General features: G+C 38.3%; 3 protein-coding genes across 3 annotated transcripts; all 3 read left to right on the forward strand.

Annotated features, from left to right (window-relative positions):
* Nucleotides 1-3,933: 3,933 nt before the first annotated feature.
* Nucleotides 3,934-7,474, forward strand: LOC147491169 (AP2-like ethylene-responsive transcription factor ANT). Its single transcript, XM_086565900.1, has 9 exons — nt 3,934-4,384; nt 4,487-5,159; nt 5,295-5,377; nt 5,532-5,540; nt 5,634-5,722; nt 5,801-5,874; nt 6,003-6,053; nt 6,143-6,219; nt 6,580-7,474. The coding sequence occupies exons 1-9, from the start codon at nt 4,078-4,080 to the stop codon at nt 7,218-7,220; spliced, it is 2,004 nt and encodes a 667-aa protein (XP_086422026.1). The 5' UTR covers nt 3,934-4,077; the 3' UTR covers nt 7,221-7,474.
* Nucleotides 7,475-14,259: 6,785 nt separating this feature from the next.
* EGY3 (ethylene-dependent gravitropism-deficient and yellow-green-like 3) lies at nt 14,260-18,102 on the forward strand. Its single transcript, XM_086565374.1, has 6 exons — nt 14,260-14,884; nt 14,986-15,183; nt 16,149-16,373; nt 16,894-17,132; nt 17,424-17,578; nt 17,650-18,102. The coding sequence occupies exons 1-6, from the start codon at nt 14,348-14,350 to the stop codon at nt 18,003-18,005; spliced, it is 1,710 nt and encodes a 569-aa protein (XP_086421500.1). The 5' UTR covers nt 14,260-14,347; the 3' UTR covers nt 18,006-18,102.
* A 34-nt stretch (nt 18,103-18,136) lies between these two features.
* On the forward strand, nt 18,137-19,863 carry LOC147491171 (F-box protein SKIP22-like). The gene has a single exon (XM_086565375.1). It carries the CDS (start codon nt 18,142-18,144, stop codon nt 19,546-19,548), a length of 1,407 nt encoding a protein of 468 aa, XP_086421501.1. The 5' UTR covers nt 18,137-18,141; the 3' UTR covers nt 19,549-19,863.
* The last annotated feature ends 404 nt before the right edge of the window (nt 19,864-20,267 follow it).

Genomic DNA, 20,267 nt, shown 5'->3' on the forward strand with positions numbered 1-20,267 from the left:
TTATTATTTGCTTGAAGGGCTCTAGAAATAGATCGTAGCCAAGTTGGATAATTGTCGCCAGATAACAGAGGAGAGATGAGAATAGCCGTATGACTATCTGAGTGGTGGACAAAGAAAGGATCATCAGAACCTGGAGGAGAGTCATTATTGGTGGTTGAGGTGTCGACCATTGAGAATTGAGAGGAGGCGGAAGCTTAGAGTGGTTAGGGTTAGGATTTGGATCGAAATTAAGTTGATACCATGATAAATTAGATAGAGATATTTGAGAATATTTACTTGATTAATTTCTCACGAGATTACAATTGTTTATATAGAGATTACAAGTTTCTAAATAGGAACAAAACAAACGGTGTGGTGTATTTGACTCGAGGCACGGGCGCGCTCTAGTTGAGGGCGGGCGCGCTATATCTACTGGAAGATTGGTAAGCACGAGGCGCGAGCGCGCTCTAATTGTGTTTTGAATAGAGCGCGTGCGCACTCTGCACTATGACGTGAAGAACAACTTCTAATATATAAATACCTCATTTCATTTCAACAAAGAACTACGCACATGGAGACTTGATTCTGGAAAACACTCTGGATACGTAGGCAGCCACCTGGTTTAGTCTCTCTTCTACCACAATCAACACCCCTTACAACTTCATTAGTGTGTTTAGGTGAATCATTGTCCAAACAGACTCTATCCTCTATAGGGACCCATTCATAAGACAGAAGTTGCGCCAACACCGCTAGGAAAGACCACCATCACCGAAAAATCTGAAAGTCCTGAAATTTTACTAAACTTTTCAGTTTTGACCTATCGGAACGTTGGAAATTTGAAAAATTGTTGCTCATGGTGCCCCATTAGATCACTGTCTGTTTCTCGTCTGTGGCCCTCAATCTACAGGCACATTGGTCTATATATATAGCCAAGGACGTTCTGTTTAACCATAATAATACTAGCAAGTATGGGAATCATTTAAAGCAGACAAAATAAGAGAGAAAAGAAGCAACACCCCCCACTCTTCCACATTATGTTGGCTTCCCTTTAAAAGGTTGATGAAAATGAAAGAAGGAATGTTTGAAGCAAGCAAAAGCCTTGCTTTGGCCAGGCAATATTCCCCAGTAAAAGCAGATGGGTGGATTCAATCATCATTACTACAATCAAAAGAGAGTCTCTTTCTTTACTCTCTTTCTCTAATCCAACTTTCCATCCCAACTCCCCTTTCTTTCAAAACCTAATAATCACAACTAGAAAATCTGTCTCCATGAACTCTTCCATGCACATTGCATGCAACACCATAATGAAAAAGAAAAGGAAAGATTGAGCCTCTTAATGTATCTGTTAGTAATAAATTAATAATGCACAATCCATTCCCATTAAGAACGAACTGAGAGTGAAAAGTAAAAATGTGGTTTTCATCACTTAATTAGTTCTTAGTACTACACCTTTTCTTTAGTTGGTACTTGGAGAAGAATTTTAGGAATCGTAACTAACTAGCACATGAAATATGAGCAGTGCTATGAAGCGTCCGCCCAGTGCCACCAGTACATCTCTTATTGGGGGTGGCACCAGTACATGAGTACATCCTCTTCAAAAAATATTGCTTATCACTAGTATCTCCTGCAATTTTTTCATTATTATATAGTTCCTGGAGTGGAGAAATCCTAAATGATAAGGTAAGGTACATATATTGTTCATACATCAGCAAAAGCTTTATTTCCGGGGCCCTTTATTCATCATTAATCGAATATTTCAAGTTAATCAGAAGCAGTTTTCTTCTTTTTTATTCTGAAGCAGGTGTTGACCAGACCCAAAATTAAGCACTTAAAAAGCAAAAGAGAGCATTTTAAGCAGTACACATGACACATCACAAGGTTTCACGGGAATTTTCTTGTGGATCGTGTTATGTAGCCCGCACTAAAGAATGTCCATGTCTCAGCTCTATCTCTCAATCCACATTACACAGTGCACTCTAACCATTTTCTATCTCCTAAAATACTAAATGTCCCAACAAACTGCATTCATCATATGATTTATGGTTGTACTTGGTGTAAACCAGAAGATTGAAATATTGGTGATGTAACTTTAAAAGTAATATCTATCAGCGATTCAGCACTATGTGACTCGTATTTTGATTTTTGACACACCGTTATTCTGAATTTCTGATACACCAGCGATTACAAGTTTCCAAAACACTGGTAATCTGGTATTCTGTTATGTGAGTATGTCAGCGTGTTAAAGTTTCTAACTTCCCAAACAAAACTTCGGTTTTCAACGCTTCGAAAATTAAACGAGTTTAAGATTTTCAAGTATGCGTGTATGACGACCGTGAGTACAGCAAACTCATAGTTTGTACCAAGTCTACCAACACACGATATATATATATATATATATTTAATACTTTGACTGAATAGTGCATATGAGTATAGCTCATAATATGCTTGATGGTACATGTATGACTACATGCCATCATGCATTCATGCCTATGTTTATTCATAATAAGTTACAACAGGTCCCAACCCAAACATCTGCTTCCTCTCCTTTTCTCAGCTAGTCTCAGTGTCTCAGAGGGTGTTGATGTTGCAATCTCTTGTTGCGCACTTGCGCCTCCCTACTACCACTGGGACCACTGTTGTTGGCAGAACCGGCATAAGAGTATGAGACACATATTGAAGTTGGTAGTAATTATCTAAAAGACAAATGGGTACATCGTATTATTAATATCAGTTTGAGAATTTACTATTTTTTATTGAATTCTGTTAATTTGTAGCAAAGTATACCCAAAAAGTTACATTTCGATTATTTCTTTAGCATTCAACAAACATTTTGCCCACAAATCTTTGCTGAGGCGCTCATATTTTGCACTTAAAATTTACAATAGTAACTTGTGAAGCAATCAATCCCCAAAATTACCATTTCTTTTGCAAATGACAATGCTAAAAATCCATATGCTGGACCTAAAAGAGAAATTTTCAACGTAGGTGTAAAATGAATTTGGTAATAAATGAAGCATCTCTTGTAAAAAAATATTATTGCTAGTGACTACTCAACAGGCCAGTAAGCCAGTTTGTTTTATCTGTTTTGATAAGAAACTTACCCATGTTCATCCATAGTACCTCTTCCCCATGTTGTTTAATGCGTCATACTACCACCTAGGACGACTTTTCAACTAAGTGACATGAACAAGTTCCATGATGACCAAAGTTATTGATCATGCGGACAGAAGTTAATCAATGAGACTGTTTTTGAACTTTAATGTTGCAGCAGGAGTAGAGAATCTAAGACAAAGGTGATAAATTCAGTAATTCATTTAAGAAGGAAAGACAGGAGATTTAGGCTAGATCCTTGAGTTGCAGAGATGTACTGTTGTTGTGTGAGGTGACTGGATAGACAGTTGTCCTGTTCTTGAAATCTATCCAAAGCTCTGAAGATACTACTGTAAAAAGAGAAAAAGCAGAACCAGTTTTGGATGTCTGACCCCTTCCCAACCACAAACCACTAGATATTATGAGAAGAAAAGGAAGCTTTACTTTGAATTAAAGAGCTTTTGTTTGCATGCTAATGAGAATTTCAGAGAACCCCCCATTTTAGATATGAGGTTGGTTTCAACTTTAAATGTCAAGTTTTGGTCTTTGGGGTTTTAGTAGGGTTTTAGAAGGGTGTAAAGAAAAAGGCCAAGGTTAGAAGGAAGAAGAGGGAACATGAAAGCAATATATAACTTGGGTCTTTTTCAAACACACAGATCCCTATGGAGAATGCAAGAGAGTTACCCAGCATTCTATTTTACTTGCTAGATCTCATTCCTTTTGTTTAGGTTAAAGGGACTTGTTTTGTTCTCTTTTATTTAGACAGATCTTTAACTAGAAAAAGAGAAAATGGGGACTGTTTGAGAGCATAGATTCAAGAGTTGTGTTTGTAGTAGGTAAATGAGAAACACTCACTTGTATGAAATGAAGGTCTGGTGCTAAAAAACAAATAGCTAAGTTTTTCAAAAATGGAGTTTTGGAATGATTAGTTTAATAGTTTGCCAATGATTGAGTTGCCTTGCTCAAAGAGATATACTTGATAAGAATCTTTAGTCTAAAAGAAAGAAGATGAAGTCCATGGGTAATGATAACAACAATAGCAACAATAGTACTAACTGGTTGGGTTTCTCTCTTTCACCTCAAATGAATATGGAAGTTCCTTCAGATTCTCAACACCAAACACAAGTTTCCTCTGCATCTGTTACTACAGCAGTTCCAGCAAGCTTCTTTCATTCATCTTCTCATATGAACTCTGGCATTTGTTATGGGGTTGAAGGAGAAAGTGCTGGGTTCTACTCTCACTTGTCTGCAATGCCATTAAATTCTGATGGATCTCTTTGCATCATGGATGCTCTTAATAGACCACAATCAGAAGGTCTGCTTCTGCCTTGCTTCTTTGGTCATTATTCTCTTTCTATACTTGGTTTTGAAGCACTTCAAACCCTATTACCTTACTATATATTTTTTTTGTTTGAAGGGGTGGTTTCATCTTCAACCCCAAAACTGGAGAACTTCTTAGGTGGTGGACCCATGGGAAACCATCAGTATGGAAACAATGACAGAGAAGCCAAGGCATTAAGCTTGGACAGCATGTATTACCATCAAAATTCAGATTCCGAATCCAACAGACAACCCTCTTTGAACTTTATGGAACAACCTTATAGACACGACCATAGGAATTTTCAAGTCCAATATCATCCATATTTCTCTGGAGTAACAGACCATGAGATGTACCAGACACCATTTGAGGACCAAGCTAAAGATGGCCAAGTTGCAGAATGCATTCAACACTTCCCTCCCGCTGAAGAAGATGGAATACCAATCTTGAAGAACTGGGTTGGTAGACACTATTCTACTAACCATGCCATGGAGCAGAAGGTTGGTGGTTGCTTAGGTGATGATGGAGGAGGGTCTGGATCTGTTGGTGCAATGGGATACGGGGATTTTCAGCCTTTGAGCTTGTCCATGAGTCCTGGTTCTCAGTCAAGCTGTATTACAGCTCCACAACAGATCTCACCTACTGGCACTGAATGTGTTGCCGCAGAAACAAACAAGAGAGGGTCTGGGAAGTTAAATCAGAAGCAGCCAGTTCATAGGAAATCAATCGACACATTTGGGCAAAGAACATCACAGTATAGAGGTGTTACTAGGTTAGTGCATAAGTTTTCATCATTCATAGTGTTCCATGAGTTTCATCTGTGTCATTTTGCTTATGCTTGTTCTTAGTTTTCTCTGTTTTGTTATATGAATAATCTAACAAGGTTAGTTGATTTGAACTCTCTCAGGCATAGATGGACTGGTAGATATGAAGCCCATCTATGGGATAATAGTTGTAAAAAGGAAGGGCAGACCAGGAAAGGCAGGCAAGGTTGGTAGAGGAACACATCTATTAATTCTTAGAATGTTAGTCTTTAATCTACAATGTTCTGGTACATTTGTGTTCTTGGACTTACTATACTATGTGTGTTGCTTTGACATGTGATTGTTGGGAACTGCTTTTCCAATCAAAAAATGCTGTGAAGTTTACCTTGGTACTTATCTTTTCTCAACTCTAATGATGGTTGAAAATCAAGAAAGCAGTTTATAATGATGAAAAATTGAAGTTTCATTGGTATTGATTTCAGGTGGTTATGATTTGGAAGAAAAAGCTGCTAGAGCGTATGATCTTGCGGCGCTCAAGTATTGGGGTTCTTCAACCCATATTAACTTTCCGGTATGATGAAAATCAGATGGAACTTATTTGTAACTTCGGTCATGATCACTAAAATGCAGTATATCTGTTGATTTGCAGTTGGATAATTACCAAGTAGAGCTTGAAGAGATGAAGAACATGAACAGGCAGGAATATGTTGCTCACTTGAGAAGGTAAACTTGCTTCTGATATATATATATATATATATATATATATATATATATATATATCCAGAAGAGTGATTGCATTCATTCCCACTTTGTTCCAGTAAAGTCATCTGTTCTCTGTCTAATATTTGTAGGAAAAGCAGCGGGTTCTCGAGGGGAGCTTCGATTTACCGAGGAGTAACAAGGTTTCAATGATTTCTATTTGGTACTTGAATCTCCTTTCTCCAATGATTTTGTTCCCTGAAGTTGGTATTTTGCATTTCGATTTTGACAGACATCATCAACATGGAAGATGGCAAGCGCGAATTGGCAGGGTTGCTGGGAACAAGGACTTATATCTTGGGACATTCGGTAAGGATTTGAATTTTGAATTTCTGGGCTACACTAGTCATTCATTGTTTTTTCTTATGTTAATGTGATATTTGATTCCGAAGCCTAATATCAAAAAGTTAAGTGTGCATCCTTTATCAAAAGTTCTGTTTTTTCAGTAATTCTAATATGTTTCTTTTCTTTAGCTAATATGGCGCTTCTATAAGGCTGTGTTTTAACTTTTAAGTAACACTGAACTTTTTTAAGGCTGGTTTTCAAATACGAATAATTGGATATAACGAAAATGCATTTTGTTGGCACTGAGTTTGTAATTTAAAAATAACTTTTGTTATCATTTATTTTGTTCTTATAAGCTCACTTTTCACTTAAACTAACTTGCAGGGACTCAAGAGGAAGCGGCCGAAGCGTATGACATTGCTGCCATCAAGTTTCGTGGTGTAAATGCCGTCACTAACTTTGACATAACAAGATACGACGTTGAACGTATTATAGGAAGCAATACCCTCTTAGCTGGGGAACATGCCAAGCGAAATAAGGAGATAGAGTACGTGGCTCAAGCTGTTGATCAACCCTCTGCTCAGGACTGCCCTAGGGAAGTTGGATCGCCTGAAGATGATAATCATTCGGAGTGGAAAATGGTCCTTAGTCAGTCCTCCCCACAGCAGCCAATTGCTAGAAGTGACCCTCAAGCTCAGGGAAGTGGTAGTTACATGAATACTCCATTCCCCTCAGGTATACCCTATTCATGGATCGATGGGGTGCACCCAACACAAGAAGGAATAGATGACGCTGGTAAATTGACACCTCATTTATCCAATACGTCTTCAGTAGTGACCAGCTTGAGCAACTCTAGAGAAGGCACCCCTGACAAGAATGGCTCTTCAATGCTCTTTGCAAAGCCCCCTTCAACCTCGAAGTTCATGAGTTCTATCCCATCAACCTCTCTGATCCCATCTCCACAGCTGAAATCTCCAATCACCATGACTCATTTTCCAGTGTTTGCAGCTTGGACTGATGGCTAACTTATCTATGTTTGGTAAACTTTGTAAAGTTTTGCATGTTCATGGTTGAAAAAGAGTGGCAGGTAAGGTTAGTTGGAATTTGGCTGAAATTGGTGCAGTAATGAAGGTCTGGGTAGGACCAGTTCTCTTTTTGTAAAAACAGTTAGAAATGTTTCATCCCGATCCTGGGGGTCATTTTGGATGAAAATTTTGCAAATTGGTGGGGAAACGTAAACATTTAGTCCAATCTATGATTAAAGTTTATGGTATGTGCAGATATGGTGTTGCTAATATGGGGGTGACCCATGTATTATTAAACCTATTTCTTTTGTCCTGTTAAGTACAAAACCAGCTCAATGTTTCCCAATAATGCAAAACATGGGTCTTGGTTTGACTACAAGATCTCAAAATCCATTTAGTCCTGAACTCTTCCCCACACCATCATTACAATTCTTCTTTTATATACAAGAGCTTTTTCCAAAGGCAACAGACATTCCATTCCATCATTCAAAAAGGAGTGATAGATTCCCAAATTAGCACTTTTGTTGATGTAATTTGAGATTTATTGCCATGATAACTTCCCTTTGTCTTGGAATTTTCTCAAGGCCTTTTGGTTCAAATCCTTTAAGCTCAATGACTCACACAAATTTGTGAATCATTTATGCTGGAGTTAAAGCTTAAAGCAATCTCATGTCCTTGTGTGACCCCTTTATTTGGGAAAAAAAGGAAAAGGGAAAAATCCTATAGATGGTTTGAGAGCACTACTTCTCATCTTTATTGCAAATCAAGCTTTTAGTTCCAAACAGAAACAAGAAATGCCAGCCTGAAACTTTTTCGAAGCCCAACCAATAGTTTTTATTGCACTAGAGGTCTAGAGTGATGGAGCCTGGCTTTTGGCCCAGGATTGGTTTGCATGCTAGCATTCCTCAAATCTAAACATCAAGTTAGTACTTATATCTACCGACTTGTTACTGAAACGTTTTGAAGATTTTGAACTTAAGAAAATTTCCATTACCGAAGAAAAATAGTTTGAACTTTGAGGCATAGTCAGGAAGACCTACCTGATCAAAAGGCCTTTTACCAGTAAACAGACAAAAATCTGATCAACAGGCCCAAAACTCAATGTCGGGCTTCAGGAGCGATGGCCCGATCAACCTGATGTTGATAAATACACAAGTATCATATCAACATTCAGGGCTTCTGGCCTTCAAATCTTCAACAGTGTTCCTACATGGATTTCCAGAGAGTGAGAGATCAAAGAGAGAAGGCGCACATAGTGGGATTCAGTGAGTAAACCCAATCACTTGGGCATTCTGAAATTTAAGTGGAATCCTGGAAATATACTTAGTAAACGGCTAACTGCCCTAACCCAGTTTGCTGGGATTAGACATTTATACCACCTAAAGAGGTGGTCTATAATTCGACTCACCTTGGGGACGTTAGGTTCAGGGAACGCTAGCTAGCGTGGGCAGACTGGTATGGGTTTCTAGCCTCCAGACTATGGGACTGGTTCTAGCACCAAGGATTCACGTCCACTCCATTTCAATAGTTAGTAGGGTTTTTACAATGTATACCAGTGTCATGGTGCGAAAAAAAATAGTATCTCAGTTAAAAAATAGTATCTCAGTTGAAGGTTTCATTCTCGTTTTTGTAGAAAGCTATATTCTATTTTTTGTGTATAGGGCGCGACCTGCGCCCAAATATAGTGTGGATAGAGCGCGACCCGCGCTCCGACGTTCAGGATGTCCAGTGAATTGAGCGCGACCTGCCCCGTGTTTCTCAAGCCACCGAATTTTGTTGTTTCATATTTTATAAACTCTATATAAACAATTGTAATCTCTTTAGAATTCAATCAAGTAAATATACACTGAATTGAATTGAATCTTCTAGTTCTACATGGTATCAGAGCAAACCATTGAAATCCGCTGCATTGAATCTTTGAATCTTAAACCCATTATTGAATTCTTGAATCTTAAATCTCTCTCAAGCATCATTCATCAGCACTACACCCCACAAGACAACTCAGCGTTCCCAAAAACTGTTCCATTAGATGAGTCCAACTATACCATATGGGCTCCTCTCATGCGGATGCGGATTGGAGAAAGGGAAAAGCTTGGTTATTTGACTGGCGGAAAGGTTGAACCGCTTATGAATTCGTCAGAATATGAAGTTTGGGCAACAGATAATGAAAAGGTAAAAAGCTGGCTTATTGATTCAATGGAAATTTCTCTTATGAACCATTATATTCGTCTTCCTACTGCAAAAGATATTTGGGAGGCTGTGGAGAAGATCTTCTATGATAACTTAGATGAAACTCGAAATTTTGAATTGAATACGAAATATTTTGAAGCAAAGCAGAATGGAAGACTTATTCCTTCCTATTACAACGACTTGGTGGCTATGTTCCAGGAAATTGATCAGAGGGTGACCTCCCAGAATAACAGTGTTGAAGCTGTACTCCATGAAACATCCACGATGTCTAGAATGCGTGTTCATATATTTTTACGTGGCCTAGATCAGGAGTATGATCAGGTGCGTGGAGAGATCCTTCGGAAAGAACCTAAATTTCCTTGGAACAAAACTATGCTTACATTCGTAAGGTACAATCTGAGAAACAGGCTATGGGGCGCTCTGTATCAACTGAATTATCTGTCTTGGTTGTTCATAGCAAGACAACTCCTCCAGTTTTTTCTGGTCATCCACGCCATCCTAAAGGTAAATCAAATCCTTGGGCAGATAAAAAATGTGGTGTTTGCAGAGACTTGGGTTATAGCAAGGAGAGATGTTATGAAGTGATTGCTCATCCTGATTGGTGGGACTTCTCGAATAGGCCACGAAAGAATTTAAACAAGGGCGTCATTGCTAATGTTGTGAATGGAGAGAATGTTTCGGCTATTGTCGCACAATCAGGTATGAATGGTAAGGTTATTTCGAATAATACATGGATAATTGATTCAGGTGCATCTGACCATATGACAAATGACCCTAACCTTATGTGACCCTAACCTTGTGAAAAGTCTTAGACCTTCACCTCAGACTGCTGTTTCTACTGCAGATGGTACTCTAACTTCGGTTAGCGGAGAAGGGTCTATTGAGTTATCTAACACCCTCACTCTTGAATCTGTCTTAGTTGTTCCATCCCTTGCTTATAACCTATTATTTGTTTGTCAAATTATCCTCGCACTTACATATACTGTGACATTCTATCCATCTTTCTGTGTTTTTCAGGACATTCTGACTCGACAGATTCTTGGTTATGGTGTTTGAAAGGGGAAACTGTACTGCCTGGACTTGACAAAAACTGACGAGAAACAAAAGAATTTTCTAGGGCAAGCTAATCAGGTTAATAAGGTCGAGAATGCAAAAGAAGTTGTGTGGTTATGACATCGTAGGTTAGGTCATCTATCTTTTAGTTATTTGAAGAGGTTGCAACCTCAGTTATTTTCAGTTATTAGTAAATATGAGTTTCATTGTGACATTTGTGAACTGGCCAAGAGCCACCGTATTTCATATTCACCAAGTATTAATAGATGTCCTGTTCCTTTTATGAAAATTCATTCTGATGTTTGGGGTCCTGCCAAAGTTTCTTCATTTTCTGGAGCTAGATATTATATGACTTTTATTGATGATTGCACTCGCATGACGTGGGTGTCGTTACTGAAAAACAAAAGTGATGTATATAGGATGTTTACCGATTTTTATAAAATGGTGGCGACGCAGTATCAACAATCTATTAAGGTCTTTCAGTCTGATAATGGTGGAGAATTTGTGAATGGCCTCATGTATGAATTTTGCAAGAGAATTGGAATTCGTCATCAAACCTCCAATTCTAGTACCCCCCAACAAAATGGTTTAGCCGAACGAAAGAACAGGCAGTTGTTGGAGGTTGTTCGTGCTTCCTTGTTTGGCATGAATGTACCTTGATCCTATTGGGGTGAAGCAGTGAAATCAACAATCTATGTTATCAACTGTACTCCCTCACGGGTAATTGAGTTCCAGAATCCTTATCAGAAACTCCACACACTTTTGTCCATCCCATTTATGCCTAACTTGGAGCCTCGGGTGTTTGGATGTACAACTTATGTTCATATCCCACAACCAGAACGAAGTAAACTTGATCCTCGTGCGAAGAAGTGTATTTTTGTGGGTTATGTTGAGTTTCAGAAGGAGTATAAGTGTTATGATCCGATTAATGCCAAGATGTATATATCTCTTGATGTCTCATTCCATGAATCGTACCCTGTATTATTTTCGAGGAGAGTTTCCAGTCTTCCTCCGGGGAGAGTGGCGGTGAAGGGAATCCTAATGTCTTTGAAGAATTGGAACACTTGGAGGAACGATTTGAAGTTCTTGAAGTAGAAATTTATCCTGTAATAGTAGAGACAGAAGCACATGATCTGGATATATCTGAAACTGTAGTACACGATATTTCCCCTTCTACATCAATAACTGAAGATCTCGATCAGAATGCTCCACCTCAGGTACCTCCTATAATCTTTAATGAGTCTGTTGGGGTAGAAAGTCTTGAACCTAGACAATTACAAAGAGCTAGTAAGGGAGTTCCTAAGAAACAATATGAACCAGACATCAAAGCCAATGCTAAATACCCTATAGCTAACTCTATGTCTAACCATAGCCTTTCTGAAATCCATGCACTTGTCATAAATCAATTGTCTACTGTATCTATTCCTAGTAACGTGCAGGATCCTTTGAAAGATTCAAAATGGAAAAAAAGCAATGAATGAAGAATTGGAAGCCCTTCAAAAGAATGTAATATGGGAGGTAGTTGATATGCCTGTTGGAATGAAGACTGTTGGATGTCGTTGGGTGTTTACTGTGAAGCTTAATGCAGATGGAACTATTGATAGATACAAGGCGAGATTGGTTACCAAAGGGATACACACGTTATGGAATTGATTACGAGGAGACTTTCTTCGCACTGTGAAATAAAATCAATACAACCGGATTTTAATTTCACTTGCAAACAAATAGAGATTGGCCCTTGCACCGACTTGATGTGAAGAATGCATTCCGAATGGGAACTTGGAGGAGGAAGTATATATGGATATGCCTCGGTGTGAAGAACCATCCCAAAGATGTTGGGAAGGTGTGTAAACCGAAGAAGGTTTTGTATGGTGCAAAGCAAATCTCAAAGAGCTTGGTTTGGAAGACTTATACAATCAATGAAAGTTTTTGAGTACAAAACAGAGCAATTTGACCATACCTTGTTTATCAAACACAAGGATGGTAAGATTACAAAACTCTAATTGTGTATGTTGGTGATATGATCGAATTCTGAGGAGATGATCCGGAAGGAAATAAATGAATTGCGTAAGTATTTGTCGAAGGAATTTGAAATGAAGGATCTAGGACAACCAAGTATTTTTCGGGTATTGAAGTTGCAAGGTCTAAAAAGAGGATTTCACTCTCCCGGAGGAAGTATATGTCCTTGATTTGGTTCTTTGAAATCGGGATGTTGGATTGCAAACCGATGGAGACACCCATTGAGATGAATCACGGACTCGTCATTCATTCTGACCAAGTTCCTACTGATAAAAGCAGGTATCAGCGTCTTGTAGGAAGGTTAATCTATCTATCTCATACTAGACCTGATATTGCTTATGTTGTGAGTGTGGTTAGTCCATTTATGCATTGTCCTAGTGAAGAACATATGGATGCAGTCTTTCGTATACTAAAGTATTTGAAAAAAGCATCTCGCAAAGGTTTATTATTTGGAAAGTATGATGCATTGGATATTGTTGGATACACAGATGCAGATTGGGCTGGTGATAAAACTTATAGACGGTCTACATCAGGATATTTCACTTTTGTCGGTAGAAATCTTGTCACTTGGCGTAGTAAGAAGCAAAAAATTGTTGCCAGATCGAGTGCTAAAGCTGAATTTTGAGGTATGACACAGGGAGCATGTGAATTGTTATGGATTCGTACTGTCTTGATGGAATTGGGCTTCGAACTTCAAAAGCCTATAGATTTATATTGTGATAATAAAGCCGCCATTCAAATTACACATAATCCAGTTCAGCATGATATGACAAAACATGTAGAGGTTGATCGTCATTTTATTAAAGAAAATCTTGACAGGAAGGGTATTCGTTTTCCGTTTGTAATCTCTGAGGAGCAATTAGCTGATGTTCTTACCAAATGTGTATCCCACAAGGCGTTTGACAGCTCAGTTGACAAGTTGGGCATGATTGACATCTATGCACCAACTTGAGGGGGAGTGTAGAAAGTTGTATTCGTTTTTCGCGTGTATGTATTTGCGACATTGCTTGAGATATAGTGTGTATATAGAGCGACACCGCTCGACGTTAAAGGATGTCCAAAGTGAATTGAAGCGACCCGACCCACCCTTCTCTAGCTTAAACAGAGCGCGTGTTTTTCAAGCCACCGAATTTTGTTGTTTCCTATTTTGTAAACTTTATATAAACAATTGTAATCTCTTTAGAATTCAATCAAGTAAATATACACTGAATTGAATTGAATTGAATTCTCTGGTTCTACAGTTTTGTCACCTTGATATTCATTTTTGCATTATTGGAAATGCTCTAAAAGCCAAAAATCTTTCACTGCTTCATGGAAAAGTTTGAAATTTGCGAACATTTTGGGAGAAGGGGGGGTTATGCGGACAAAAACCAACTTGGTTGGTTTCTGTCTGTCTGTCCTCATCTCTTCCCTTCTGTTTTTTCTCTTCGTCTCTCTCACTCTCCCTTTTCCTCTCCTCTCCGGACACTCTAAATCTCCACTCCTCCTTCTCCATCTCCACTCCTCCATCTTCCTCTCCCACTCCACCCCCATCGCTTTTAGCAAAGATAATTAGTCCAAAGCTTTACTCGGAACGGTAATTGAAATAATGGATTTCGGTGAATATTTCTGGGTTTACAGTTTGTTGAAATATCATACATTCCAGGATAGTCTAGGAATATGGACCACATAATTTTAGAGAAATTTTTTTAGGAGAAACCTTATTTCTGGTTTGTCACCTATTATTTCTATATATATATTCTCCTACCACCTGTAACGTTCTCCAACTTTCTAGACAAATCTTTCTCACCATTCAAATTTAAACTCTCCACCATGTTGTCCCTTCATTCCCACTCTTCTTCTTCACTTCAACTTCTTCTTGTTCCATGGCATCACTTTCTTTCACTTCTTCTTCTTTATGGTCTCTAAACAAAAAGCCAACCTTAACATCTTCTTCTTCTTCGCTCTCAAAACAGTCATTCCTAAAGAACCACTTTCTCTCTTTTTCCATTTCCTCAAAACCCAAGTCACTGAAACAGCTCAAGTTCTCTGCTAAAGATGAACAAGCAGAGACTAATCCTACTTCATCTACTTCTGTTACAATGCTTTCAGAGAAGCCAAGTAGTAGTGATCAGAGTCAAAAGAATGAAGAAGAAGAAGAAGAGAGTGTAAGTAAACAGCAAGAAATGGATTGGAAGACAGATGAAGAGTTTAAATCTTTTATGGGAAATCCATCTATTGAAGCTGCAATTAAGCTTGAGAAGAAAAGAGCTGATAGAAAACTCAAGGAGCTTGATAGAGAAGCAAGTACTAGTAATCCAATTGTGGGGTTTTTAAATCGAGTAATTCGCGATAATTTGTCAAGAGAGAAAGAGATGTTGGAGGAAGCAGAGGAGGCTTTCAAGGCTCTTGATCTTAACAAGGTTAGTTTGCATTCATTCAAGTGTTAATTTGCACTAATTTTGCCACCAGTTGTGTGAATTATATTACTGTTGGTCTTAATTTGTTAATGTTTATGTTGCAGTTAAAGGGTTGTTTTGGATTTGATACATTTTTCGCTACTGATGTAAGGAGGTTTGGAGATGGAGGAATTTTTATTGGGAATTTGAGGAAACCCATTGAACAAGTCATGCCAATTTTGGAAAAGAAGCTTGCAGAAGCTGCAGGCAGGGAAGTTGTACTGTGGTTCATGGAGGAAAACACAAATGGCATAACAAAACAGGTAATCAAATCACATCATATAATTCAGTCATAGTATTTTAGTACTTCGTAGTTAAAAAAAAGTTTTATGGTAGTTTTCCCGAAGGACTAACGGACTAAACTTATTAACAGGTAATCATAAGTGGAAATGCCATATACTAGTTCTTAGAGTAGCTAGTAGAATTGAGAAAATTATTTTTTGATGAGTGTAACGGAGTGAAGGTTATGCAATTCTGCTAGCATTTAGTACCCCCTTAGTCACTACTTGAATGGATACTGTAGGTCTAATTGATCTGGTATTCAGAGTCACCACCGTTCTAGGCTATATTAAAAGGAATAAAAGGGGCAAGATATGGAGTGTTTTACAATATTATGGGTTGCATGATTTCAAGGTAAGCCTTGCAAAAGGTTTCCTACTGCGTGTTTGCTCTTCATTTGGTGCAGTATTACTGTTTTAGTGACATTCACCCTGTATATTGCAATTTTTAAAACTTAAGTACTTTTTTCTAAAAGATGCTTAGAGAGACAATCTTTATATCTTGGTTGAATGCTTCGTTAAAGTTAAAGAAGAAATCTAGATAAGCATTAAACGCAGCTTCAATTGACAACTTACTATACAATTTTTTTTTGAAAACATACAAACTGAAATGAGCGTTGTATATTGTATGGTATGGTATGATATAGACTCTGAAGGGAAGTAGCAATAACAATTTAACCGGCCTTACTCTATTTGTATGTGCACTGTGATTTTAATACATATTTGCCACTGCTCAACTATTTTGGTTCAGCAACTTATAACCTGTTTTCATATAAGTTAATTGATCAACATGTATACTACTGCTGTATCTGGGCTTGGCTAAGATGCCAGGAAATGTGGATGCATCTAAAGAATGAAAATCTAATATTCAGAAGTTTAAGTGCTCAGTTCCTTTGTTTGTTTCACGTGGTAACTCTATCCATATGAGCAAGAAACTTGATATCTTCCAGGTATGTATGGTGCAACCTAAATCAGAAATGGACCTCCAATTTGAGTATACCAAGCTGAGCACTCCATGGGGTTATGTCAGTGCAATACTCTTATCTGTTGCAACTTTTGGAACGATAGCCTTGATGAGTGGCTTCTTTCTAAAGCCAGATGCAACGTTTGATGACTACCTAGCTGATGTTGTCCCTCTCTTCGGTGGTTTTCTTTCCATTTTGGGTGTTTCTGAGGTATGTCTCTACTGCATATCTAACAAAGTAGGCATGTAAATCTAAGTGATTATGCCATTTTTTCAATTGGCTCTAATAATTTTGTACAAGACAATGTGTAGTAGTATCAAACAAGATTGTTGTCCAGTTCTCCAAAAGTTTCAAATATGAGACACTGTTCAACTGAAAGTGTTTGGGTGGTTCTAGAATCTAGATGCTTTTAGGAAAACAACAGGTGATTCTCTACTGCGTATATAATTCTGATATGTAGATAGCAGGGCATGTTACTGCTGTTGGCATTGTCTTCAGAAGTCGGCCAGGAGACTTTTACTTAGATATGTCAAGATGGGTTGATACATGTATAATAAGTTCGCAGAGCATTTTGATCCTTGTTCAATGAGAGAAATTTTACTAACACACAAGCGGGTCCTATATATCTAACAAGATTTGGAGAACATCTTGTATTGAAACTAAGTTAATTTCAACGAGTTCAATTACTCCATTATTTGTATTATGCTAGTGATATGGTTTTATCTTGCAGATTACCACGAGGGTAACAGCTGCTCGTTATGGTGTTAAACTCAGTCCATCTTTTCTTGTTCCATCCAATTGGACAGGATGCCTAGGAGTTATGAACAACTACGAGTCACTATTACCCAACAAGAAGGCTCTTTTTGATATTCCTGTGGCACGCACAGCTAGTGCATACTTGACGTCACTAGTGCTTGCCCTAGCAGCTTTTGTAGCGGATGGAAGCTTTAATGGAGGTGACAATGCTCTGTAAGTCTTCTGAGGAGTCCCTACTTGTGTTCCAAACTTGAGTCCAATCGCTACATGACTTCATGTCTCCGAAATAAATGGTTGTAAAACCTGATTAGGGATAATTAGCTCGTGAGTCGGACAAATCTTGAAATCTGTGAATATTGGCGGTATTAGCAATATATTTTTCAGGAAAGATTTGTTAGCCGTCCTGCCAGCAGGAAAAGTTTTCTTTAGAAGATGACCCGGCGACATTTTAACAATGCAAACATCTCTTAAAGCTTCAGCAACATAACTAATTCTTTCATGCAGGTACATAAGGCCTCAGTTCTTTTATAACAACCCGCTGCTCTCTTTCATTCAATTTGTGATTGGACCATACACGGATGATCTGGGAAATGTATTACCTTATGCTGTAGAGGGGGTTGGGGTGCCTGTTGACCCTCTCGCATTTGCTGGACTTCTAGGTACGTTTCTTAAAACTTGAGCTGTGCATTCCTGATGGATTAATGAGTTACATATATACATGACTGTGCAGGAATGGTGGTGACTTCTTTAAACCTATTGCCATGTGGAAGACTTGAAGGAGGTCGCATAGCTCAAGCATTATTTGGAAGGAACATTGCCGCCTTGTTATCATTTGGTACTTCTTTTCTACTAGGGATCGGTGGCTTAAGTGGCAGCGTTCTCTGCTTAGCATGGGGCTTATTCGCAACCTTTTTCCGTGGTGGAGAAGAAATACCAGCTAAAGATGAGATCACCCCCTTAGGGGAAGACAGATATGCATGGGGTTTGGTCCTTGCACTCATCTGTTTTCTCACTCTTTTCCCCAATAGTGGTGGCACATTCTCCAGTTCATTCCTCAATCCACCATTTTTCAGAGGAGATCTGTAAATAGCAAATACGCTCTTGTATTATATGTTGAATGTCGGCATATATTCTCTGACATTTTACAATTGTGTCGGTACATTCCAAACATTTCTTCTTCTTATCCTCAGCTATTTCCAGAAGCTTGCTGCTAAATCTAAAAATGAAGTTGCGCATTCGATGTTTAGAAACTAGACAAACACTCAAAATCTCAATACAAACAAACCCATCTCTTGAAAATCTGAAAGAGACCATAGCAGAAAAAATCTCACTTTCATCATCACAAAGTTTACATCTTTCATTAAACCGCCAAGAAGAAATAATAGCATCACCAAACGATTCACTCACTTCACTTGGAATTGCATCCGGGGATCTTATTTACTATACACTAAACACAAATGGCTTCTCTTTACAATCTTCAAATCAAGTAAGCACTCAAACTTTGATGGATATTGATACTGTTTGTACTAATTCTGATAAAAAGAATGAATCTTTTGATGATTTAAAACATACCCAAGTTGAAAATAGTGAAGAAGATGAGGGAATGGAAGAAGATTTAGATGTTGTGGTGAAGAAATTTTCTTCTGTTCCTTGTTTTCTTCAGAAAGTTTATAAAGAAGAGGTTGGGGGGAATGGGAATGGGAATGGTGATGTGGGTGATTATAATAAGCTTTTGATGATTGCTGTTCATGCTGTGTTTTTAGAGTCTGGGTTTGTTTGTTTTGATTCTTTAACTGGGAAGAAAATGGAAGGGTTTCGTTTTCCGGAAGAGGGGAAGTTTAGACTGAGGTATACTGTTCCTGATCTTCTGGATGGTGGTGGTCATGAGAAGTTTGAGATTGTTGATTTGAAGTTTAGTACTCTGGGGAAGTTTGTGAATGTTCATGGGTTTTTGAGTAGGAATTCTTTGGATATGTTTAGGGCGTGTTTGGATAAGTCTCGTTTTGCTCCTTCGGTTGAATTTGTTTGCTTGAATTGTGGTTTAGCTGGTGAGGAGAAGGAAACGGATGAATCTTTGAAATCTTTTCATGAGAAGAAAGTGTTTGAGTTGTGGAAGATTGTTAAGGATGAGCTTGCATTGCCTCTTTTGATAAATCTTTGTGAAAAGAATGGACTAGGGAGTCCTCCGTGTTTCTCGGTCCTTCCCACCGATCTTAAACTGAAAATACTAGAGTTTGTTTCTGGTACTGATCTTGCTAAGGTTGGTTGTGCCTCTTCGGAACTGAGGTATCTGTCGTCGAACAATGATCTGTGGAAGCAAAAGTATGTCGAGGAGTTCTCACTTGTAGATTCCGGGGACACTACAAACAATAATTGGAAAGAGAAGTTTGTTGTATGTAGGGAGAGGAATAAGAAGAGGAAGGTCAGATCATATTTTCTGCCTTTTACTCAGCCGCGCTTACCATATTTTGTTCCTGGGCGAAGAGAGCCTAGGCCATTTGGCTTTCCTGGAATTATAGGGGGAGATTATGATCTATTTCCTGCACCTTTTGGAAGCAATTCGGGGCTTCGTCTGCCTGCTAGAAGGAATTTTGTTCGTCACTGTAATCTGGATGGCTTTAATGCATAGTCTGCTGGATGTTCCTTCTGCAGTTGTCAATCAGTGGTTGAGTATTTAGCTTCTTTGTCATGTGCTGCTCTGCAGTGGATCGAGCAGGATTGAGTATGATTGCTTTGGAGGTACTTAGGTATATGGTTAAACATATGCAAAGTTGGATGTGTGCTGGTGCTTATATATATATACATTATATAGTCTGTATGTTTTTCTCATCTTTAGTAATGTATATCTTTCATATAGAGAGACAATAGCTTTTTTAGGTTTTATATGTGCATGGAAAACAAGTGTAACTTGCGACACATTGATACATGGTATTTTGTTGCTGTAGTTTGTTCCTTTGCTAGATATGTTTCATTGCAATTGAAGTCTGTAATAGATGGAAGACTGGAAGGTCAATGGTCATGTTAATGCCATAATTAAGCCTAATCTACTTTCTCTGTGAATATGCATCTGAAACTTTCATAACGAGTTTTACTGTGAGTTTTGGATCAACAAGATTTGAGTCAAAACTTATACAATAACCAAGCAAACAGAATTATGGTAACTTTGGGTGTTCACAGGGAATCAGCAACCTCCAATACCAGTTTGGATGATTTGCATTCATGAAAACGATTCAGCAAAAAATTACCTAAACCACTGTCTAAAATTCTATTGACTCCCTCGTTGAAGCAGTCAGTAGAGAAGGGAGTGCCAGTGTCTTAAATGAAACAAACAGAATTAAGTTTCTTTTT

The sequence above is a fragment of the Coptis chinensis genome, chromosome 6 (genome assembly GCF_015680905.1).
Source record: "Coptis chinensis isolate HL-2020 chromosome 6, ASM1568090v1, whole genome shotgun sequence".
NCBI classification, from domain to species: Eukaryota; Viridiplantae; Streptophyta; class Magnoliopsida; order Ranunculales; family Ranunculaceae; genus Coptis; species Coptis chinensis.